This window comes from Notolepis coatsorum (assembly GCF_963971535.1).
Source record: "Notolepis coatsorum genome assembly, chromosome: 19".
In the NCBI taxonomy this organism is placed as follows: domain Eukaryota; kingdom Metazoa; phylum Chordata; class Actinopteri; order Aulopiformes; family Paralepididae; genus Notolepis; species Notolepis coatsorum.
The window spans coordinates 19,038,177-19,047,180 of record NC_140183.1 but is presented as its reverse complement, the minus strand read 5'-3'; the positions used below and the strand labels follow the sequence as shown (position 1 = coordinate 19,047,180).

Genomic DNA, 9,004 nt, shown 5'->3' with positions numbered 1-9,004 from the left:
TCTTTCTCTGGTCTGCATCCCCTTACCAATTGTGTGTACTGAGCTGTACTGCAGATATATTTCAATTGCCTTACTTATTTACATAAGTATTATAGGCCTACAGCAGTATTGTACAGCCAGTAACTATACTTTTGCTCACACAATATCTTGAATGAATGAGTTTATTTATTTCGAACATAAATTGAAAATAAATAATAATAAAAAACAAGTAATAAACAGATTAAAAAAAAAACAAGCAGTTCATGTATAATATTGTAAAATAGCTTAGACATAGCCTACTTCTTGCATATAATAGTCATGTATAATAATTCCTTAATTACCATCATACGTACCCACCACATCACATAGACTGTAGTGTATAGCATATAGCACATGGTTTTACTTTTATAAGTGTTACCCCAAATCTCCACACAGTAGTTCAGATATGGTATACTAGTGAGCAATATAGAATGTACATTGATTTACAGTGAATGTAACCTTCTGAGTCTTGGCAAATAACACCTCCATGCAGTCTTTGAATGCTTCAATGCTGGAATCTGGAGCTCTGTATACACAACTGACAATTACGTTTCTCAGATCTCTACTGAGATACAATCCATCAAGTTGTCAATGGTAGTTGACATGCATTCTACAACCTTATATTTGAGGCTATTTTTTATATATAGGGCTACACCCCCACCTCTTTTCCCAATCCTGTTAATATAATTGAGTTCATATCCATTCAACTCAATGTCAACTATTTTCTCAGAGCTAAACCAAGTTTCGGATATTGCTATGATATTGAAAGGTTTATGGAATTGCTCCAAATATTCTTTAATGTTTTGATGGTTATCATATAAGCTTCTGCTGTTGAAGTTTTAAACAATATAAAACTCAAAAGTATTATTATAATTCTTCTTATAATATCTCGTGACCAAATTCAGCCATTGGGTGGGTGGCGCTAAGATGGCGGAGGTCTCGTGACGGTCTTGTGACCCAAATCAGCCATTGGGAGAGCGAGGTGACGGTCTTGTGACCCAAATTCCTGAGGGGCCTGAAAGCGTGGGTCTGAAAGCATGGGTCTGAGAGTGTGGCCGTGGGAGGAGCCATGGTCTGCCGTTCTGCAGCTGGATACTATTGAACCCGGAAGCACCACAGCTGGATTAGATCCCACTGTCTCTGTGGTGGTAGACAGGCGCTTAGTCCGCTGCACTACCCGGCCGCCCCCAGATGAGCGGTTTCTGAGCTGGCCTTTATAATATTATTGACTGAGCAGCCAGATGAGCGGTTTCTGAGCTGGCCTTTATAATATTATTGACTGAGCAGCCAGATGAGCGGTTTCTGAGCTGGCCTTTATAATATTATTGACTGAGCAGCCAGATGAGCGGTTTCTGAGCTGGCCTTTATATTAATATGACGTGTGTTTACACGTCATTCCTCGCCATGCGTAATCTGCCAATGACTGGTTACGGCGTCTTTGAGATCAATATTTCATATTTTCGTCATGGTATTCACATTTCACCTACGGAGTCTTTGCTGGTGTTGTAGGACTCCGCTCAACTCTGCAACGATTCAATACCGCCACCTGGTGGCCGATCGGCGAGTTGCCAAAACCGGAAGTGGCCGGAAGTGCTTAGTCCGTCCCCTATTCTGTCCGGCCACTCGTTATCGCTCGCGGGACTCTATCCAGACACCGTGCATATCGATCCGTTGCCATAACTCAATAAACAACATGATTGGACGTATATTAGTATTATACAAACCGGAACTGGATCACCTAGATCAACATCCCATAATAGCAATCTTTTTGCTCCACGCTCTCATCACCCGAAGGTAAGAGGAGACTGGGATGAGTTTCAGCGTTTTTCTTTACCATTTTCGATACAAACTGCTCTGATCTATATATCACCCATACTACATAAATGATTTAACGTCGGCCACGGAATTATAAACGACCCCCCCCCTCCGGTCAACCGCAGATGATCAGTCAACACGTCTAGGATCATGTACAGTTGAAATTTTTTATCTGGCGTCGATCGGTATCAAACTGCATTTGATGATCTAATATATGCATTTATGGCTATATCTCACGTTCTATGAAATACTGCAGAAAACGATAAAAACATATTTATACTCTAGACCGTATTATTGTATGAATGTGTGAATGAAAAAGTAAAACGTTCATACATCCTGAACGATAGATAATTGATGTTGAATGGGCCATAGTAATGTCAATTTAGCAATACAATTTAAAAAGTTATAGCCCTGCAAAGAAGGTGAACATATCCATAGGCTACAAGGATGGATATAAGCTCCGGCAAAGAATGGGTTAATAACAAATTTTTCTGTGGTGTGAAAAGTCAGAACACGTATTTATTTTCATTCCACCCCGACTTTAAGTACATTAGTAGACTTTGTTCACCTGTGTCTCGGATCCAGAGGAGACTGACTTCAGGCTACGTCAGGGGGGGCGTGTCTGCTCAGGACAAGCTGGAGCACAACATGAAATATGTGTCCTCAGACAGGGAGGAGGGAGAGAGGGAAAGAGAGGGAGAGGGAAAGAGAGAGAGATAACTGCCTACAGGAGCGTGTTTGGAAAACGAGAGAGACAAGACAGATGGAGAGACAGAGAGTACTGTGCCTACAGGAGCGTGTTTAGAAAACAAGTGAGAGAGAAAGAGAGAGAGGTAGGTAGGTTACATAATCAGTGTTTGAATAAAAGGAAGGTTGGCCTCTATTCAACTATGTGACATTTCTTCCTCTCTCCTCCCCTAGTCTCTTTCTCTTCTCTTCTCCTCTCCTCCCCCTTCTGTCCTCGTTTCTCCTCTCCCCCCTTCTCTATCCTGCCTCCTCCCTCTCTCCTTTTACCTTATAAGGAATCACAAGCTGAATTAGAATTCAAACCACTCACGCCTATCCACGGCGTGTGTGCGTGCATGTTGTACTGCTACATCCAGTCTGTTAAGTAAGAACCACAATGATCAACTTTAATGTCTTAAATCTAGTCTAAAATTTGCCTAAACCTAGTATAGTCTGAAACTGGTCTAAAAAAAAAAAATTTGGTTAAGCTTTAGTTTGTAGTGTGCATACACGCATAGACACATACAGTATGCATCCATGCACACACACAAACACACATATGTCATGACTGAACTGAGGCTGAGCTCATTTTAAATCAGTGTGTGTGTGTGTGTGTGATTATGCAACATCTAAACACTGGTTGTTCGTTTGACTCCTCACCGCAGCAGGAAGTTAAAACAGTTGACTAAGACATGTACTGTAATATAGTACACACATAGTATACTATACATATTGTACTACAAATAGTATACATATTGTACTACAACTAGTATACATACTGTACTAAACCTAGTATACTATTATATACTGTACTAAACCTATGTAAGTATACTATATGTGGATATGTGCGCTGCACCTGCACATAGTTAAGTTGTTCCCTCACCCTAGTGTTCCCCCTTAGTTGGTTCATGTTTGTACACGTTTACATTCATGATTCACATACACGATTTCTATTTCACATAATGACACAGACTTACGTACTGATATCATATCCATACCATATCGCTTATCGCCACCTACTGGCCCGGCATGCTTGTTGGAGCAATTTATATGCGTTTATGTATTTGCGTCTGGATGGATTTTTCTTTTCTTTACGCTGCCGTGTGGACGAGGATATTTTTTTAAACGGAGCCAGAAGAAATCCGCTTTGCAAAAGATCCAGATACGTGTGGAGTGGACATGGCCTTAGTTTGTTATAATGTATCTCTCTATTACTTAATATTGTTGGGTGTTCAGTTTGGTAGATGTGTTGGGTGTTGTGTGTTTATTGTTTATTGGATTCATCTGAATTGGAGATATTATTTAGTAAAATATGAATAATTCCAATTAGTATTGTATGTTAATGTGTCTGGCCAGGACCTATATAGCCTTGAGTTCTCATTTGTGAGTTGGCTTCTTTTCAGTTCAGGTCTGTGTTATCCTACCTTCTATTATTTGGGCCCATTTATATTCCTTTGGAAATTAATTGTGTATTTTGTTAACCCGTATATTTGCCTACACCACTGTGTCCTCCTCTTCTGGTTGCTTGGTCCCTTACACTATATATACTAAACTGTATACTATATATACTGTACTAAACCTATGTAGTATATTATATGTACTATACTAAACCTAGTATAATATATGTACTGTACTAAACATATGTAGTATCTAGTATACTATATATACTAAAACCTTGTATAGTATATACATTACTAAACCTAGTATACTATACATGCTGTACTCTATTTAATTAGCCTCCATGTACTGGTTTTACTTCCTGTCTGACCGCCTGGATGTTGTTGGTGTTGCTTTTCTAATATTGTTTGTTTCCTACAGGTGACTCACTCTCCACCAATCAGCAGCAGCCATGTCAGACCTCTGTGTTGGAATCAACGGGTGAGTTTAACCAGAGACAATTTATATAATGAGATGGATCACTGTGGTAGTTTAACCAGAGACACTATGAGGAGATGGTCACTGGTAGGGTTGGGTACCGTTCACATTTGAACCCCTGTGTGTTACGAGTGGGGGTAGTGTGGAGAGGAGAGAGAACCCAATACTGCGGACAATGACTGATGAATGGAGGAAATGGAGACGGCAGTTGCTCTTCTCAAATACTGTGATCCATTTATTAGCGAAACACTAGAGCCATGAAATATATTGCAGGAACAAACAAAACAAAAGGCACAGCCGCACTGGCACTAGATACAAAACGAACTGAAGACACGAGAAAACAAAGATGCACAAAAACGGAATACTAAATCTACTTACAAACTTTCAATACAAAACAGCAAGGCAAGGGAGATGACAGGAGACACGACGGGCAAGGGAACACAGAGGTAACTGGAGGTAACACGGAGGGATGACGCCACAACGGGGAGCAGACCGAACCACACTTGAATACAAAGGCTAATTCTAATTGGAACCAGCTGGCGAACAAAACACAGAATCAACAACTAGACACAAAAGCATATTACAAAACAACACTAGCCAGGGGGACAACATCACACAAGGGAGGGGAAATTCAACAACAACACACACAGTGACATCACATTAATTATCCCATTAATTATACTAAACATATGAGTTAACACAGGTAGAATCAAAGTTTGCACCATCTGCTGGTGACCAATAGAGGGTGGTATGAGACTGGAGGAAGGTAGGCCTCCAATGTTCCTTCTCCCATCACAACCCAACAGAGGGCTGAGTCTGGGCTCGTTACAGAAGAGAGGTAGGGGACCAATGTTACTCCTCCCATCACAGCCCAACAGAGGGCTGAGTCTGGGATCGTTACACTGTGAATCGATACCGGTACCAGACGGTACCTTTTTCCGGTACTTTCATTATATATATATATATATATATATATATATATATATATATATATAAAAAAAAAAAAATGTTGTAAAACTAAAGTCTAAACTTCTCAATTTAAACATTGTTATCACACCACACAAACTAAAACCCCTCCCTACTTCCCTCTCCCAAACCGTTCCTACAATGATTTTTTTTAATGTTGCATGATCATGTATACATTTATTATACATATATATTTATGTATTATAATTTTTTAAGTTTAAATATAAACATTATCTGGCCATCCTCAGTAAATACTATCAAACTCCTCTGCCCTCATCTGGTCTTTCCAAAGACAAGAGATGGGACGGGACGTGCGCGCACACACAAAGGGAGAATGGCTCATAGCAGACTTAATGATTTTAGAATATTTCAGATAATGAAATTAAATGTTTTTATCATGACCTATCCAGTTAGTATTTATAGTGTAACGTTTGGCTACTTTAACCTGTTCCACCCGTGGAATATTTTTGCCTAAAATATATACCTAGGTAAGTGGAATATTGCTCCACTTCTACAAGGCTATTTGCATATTCTTGGGATCTAGGGACATCTATGGACCTCATGGAATGTATTCACAGTGTTAGAAATATTGTATCTATTACTAGGCTTGCTTAAATTGTGATGAAACAAAGGAGAATATGAATTATGATTTTTCTTTGCATCTTTGACAGTAAATAACACCATGATAATAATGACCAAACTTAAAAAAACTGCCACTGATCTCAGTACCCTCTTGAGATCATGTGTAAAAAATAAAAATAAAAAAAAGAATTTAAATCTAGGGAAATTAATAAAGGAAAGATGATTAAACCGAAGGTTCTGTAGATACAGTACTGAATTCTCCCATCCGGACCAATGCCATTTGAAATATTATTATAGAATATAGAATATGATGCTTATAAATTACCTTATTATAGCCAATTCGCACATTTATATATATACATATATTATCTTTCAAATGCCCGAGTTCAATTTGGATTTAGTATCACCAGGCAGGCATGTATAAGAACAGATAATGATATCTACTGTAATTTACTGTATTTTTTTATTTTCACCATAGTGCAACCATTTTGAAACTAATTTCAGATCTAATTGTTGCTACATGCTAACAATAGGAAGGAGAAACTAACTGCGTTTCAATATTTGTCAAAAACGTTACCTTTTGTGGCTTATTATCCCGAATAATAAGAGTTATTGATATAATTCATTCAGAACGCTGAACTTTGAACCCCCACCGAATCTGCCAGGAAGTGTAGTTTGCAAATATTCCAACGCTGATCCACAGCTATGCATGCCCTCGACGAAATGGCCACAAAAAAACTACAATTCCCATGGTTCAAACTTTCCAAAATGGTCGCCGTCTTGCAATAGACTTCAGCTAATCGAGAAGTTAAAACAATCTAATGGCACTTTTAACCTATTGCTAAACTAACGTATTGATGATAATATACTTTCTACATGCTTTTGTGACATGTTAGTGATGTTAATACTTGAATACGTTTGATTTTAAAATCTCAAATTTTTTGCATCACTCTGAAAAATATTGATTTATGACCAGATGCCATTTTGGGACCGGATCCGGTCCCGTCGGGTGGAACAGGTTGAATCATTGAACGTAGAGAGAGAGCGAGAGGCTCAGCCACCACCGCCGCCGTGATGTCACAGTCACTAGGAAGTCAACACACATGGAGTTGTATGGAGTGCGATGCATGAAGCGATATATATAAATGAACAGCCAATAAATGTGAAGTTATCTTTGAACCTCGGTTGTCAAGCCTCGTCAATATAACACCCAATCCCCCTTTCCTCACTAATGGAACTGGTGTCGTGGAGTCACTCTAGTTAGCTTAGCTTAGTTAGCGGCTAATGTGGACATGGTAAGGATGCAAAGCATGTTTGACACATTGGACATTGCTTGCACTGGTCTGTGTATTATGAAATGACAATTGCTTGTCATTGAAGGTCCACGCTGGTCTGTGTCTATAATGAAATGAGAACTGCGCGTCATTGGAATTCTGATTATTTTATAACTGGGCGGGTCTTGGGTATCGAAATGTGGCACCGATTGATCTAACGTGAATCGATACTCTGTAGTACCGAGTACCAACGTAATTCGGTCGACACCCTTAAAAGTACAGAGTTCGGTACCCATCCCTAGTTTGTTTGTTTGTTTGTTTATTAACACAGTTAAACAGAAGTAAAAACAATACATAATAAGTTATAACGATTGTGAAGGGTTATTTGTTGTGACTCAGACTTCAGAACGCACAGTGGTGGATGGCCACGGAGCATTTTGGAACTTTTTTCTTTTGGGACATGGTTTACTAAAACCTCTCTCAAACACTCATTTCTGATTTTATAAAATGTTGACCTGTACTACATAAGACTTCAGGCTATGGAACCGTGGTGGTTTCCAGCTCATACCTCTATGCTGGAATAATGGAATCTGGAATCTGGCAACCACTAAAGAAAAATATGAGTTAAGTTCAAGTCAAGTTCAAACCTCTGTTACCCTATTTCATTAGCACTAAAAGTGATTATCCTTTTTTGCATTAGTAACTTCAGAATGTTATCTTTCGAAAGAGACCAGGGTTATGCATGTGCTATAAGTGTAAAGCTAAGCTTTGCAAAAAAAGTATGCAATCCTCAAGTTCAAGTAAAATAAATGGCCACTTTTCTGCCTGCCTGTTAACCTCTTAACAGGCACCCAGAAAAGTGGGCATTTTTAAACTTGAACTTGAGGACTGCATACTTTTTTTGCAAAGCTTAGCTTTATACTTATAGCACATGCATAACCCTGGTCTCTTATGAAAGATAACATTCTGAAGTTTCTTACACAATAAAGAAAAATCACTTAGTGCTAATGAAATAGAGTAACATAGGGCTGGACTTGAGTTGTACTTGTAATTGTGTACTCATGTTTTTCTGTAGTAGTTGCAATATCCAAAAAAAATTGTTAAAGCTGGAAAACACTGGGTCAATAGCCAGAAGTCTTATGTAGTACAGGTCCATTTAATAAAAATCCTTTCAGAAATGGGTGCTTTAGAGCGATTTTGGTAAACTGTGTTAAAAAAGAAAAAAAAAGTGATGCATTGTGTGTTTTTCACCTCCTGTTTTCGCTCGTAAATTTTCACCTATATCCCAGATTCACACAACCCCATGTGGGGTATGATTGGAAAGCTACGCTCATTGGCTACAACCATGTCCAATAACTTTCACAATCGGCGAATGATTGACAGTTCCAGAGCCTCTGCAGTCGGGGGTGGTAATCTGAGGCTTGCGTGTACAAAGTCGCATGGCTGACATATCTGCATGTAACTCGAGAACAGCTGAGCGGATTTGGTCGGTGGCATTCGAACGGCAATAGATAGGGCTTTAATTCTATATATTATGTTTTATGAAAAATGCAGACCCTAGACACTCGCAAAGTGCCATGTCACGCCGTTGGGCAAATCGTCCTAAAGAGGGCCCGGGCCCCCACCTGTTAAGAGGAGACCTAGCCATATTTTCAGAAAATTCACCTACAAGTACATGCCAAAGTAAATTAAGAATTGCTCCACAACTACAAGGTCAATTTGCATGTTCTTAGTATCTAGGGACATCT

General features: G+C 39.1%; 1 protein-coding gene across 1 annotated transcript in view; it reads left to right on the top strand.

Moving 5' to 3' along the window:
• The first annotated feature begins 4,383 nt into the window (after window positions 1-4,383).
• The window catches only part of gapdhs (glyceraldehyde-3-phosphate dehydrogenase, spermatogenic), a 14,015-nt gene continuing 9,394 nt past the window's right edge, over window positions 4,384-9,004 (top strand). The window contains 1 exon segment of the mRNA XM_084336439.1: window positions 4,384-4,437. Within this exon segment, the coding sequence (XP_084192565.1) occupies window positions 4,409-4,437 (29 nt within the window). The 5' untranslated portion in view covers window positions 4,384-4,408.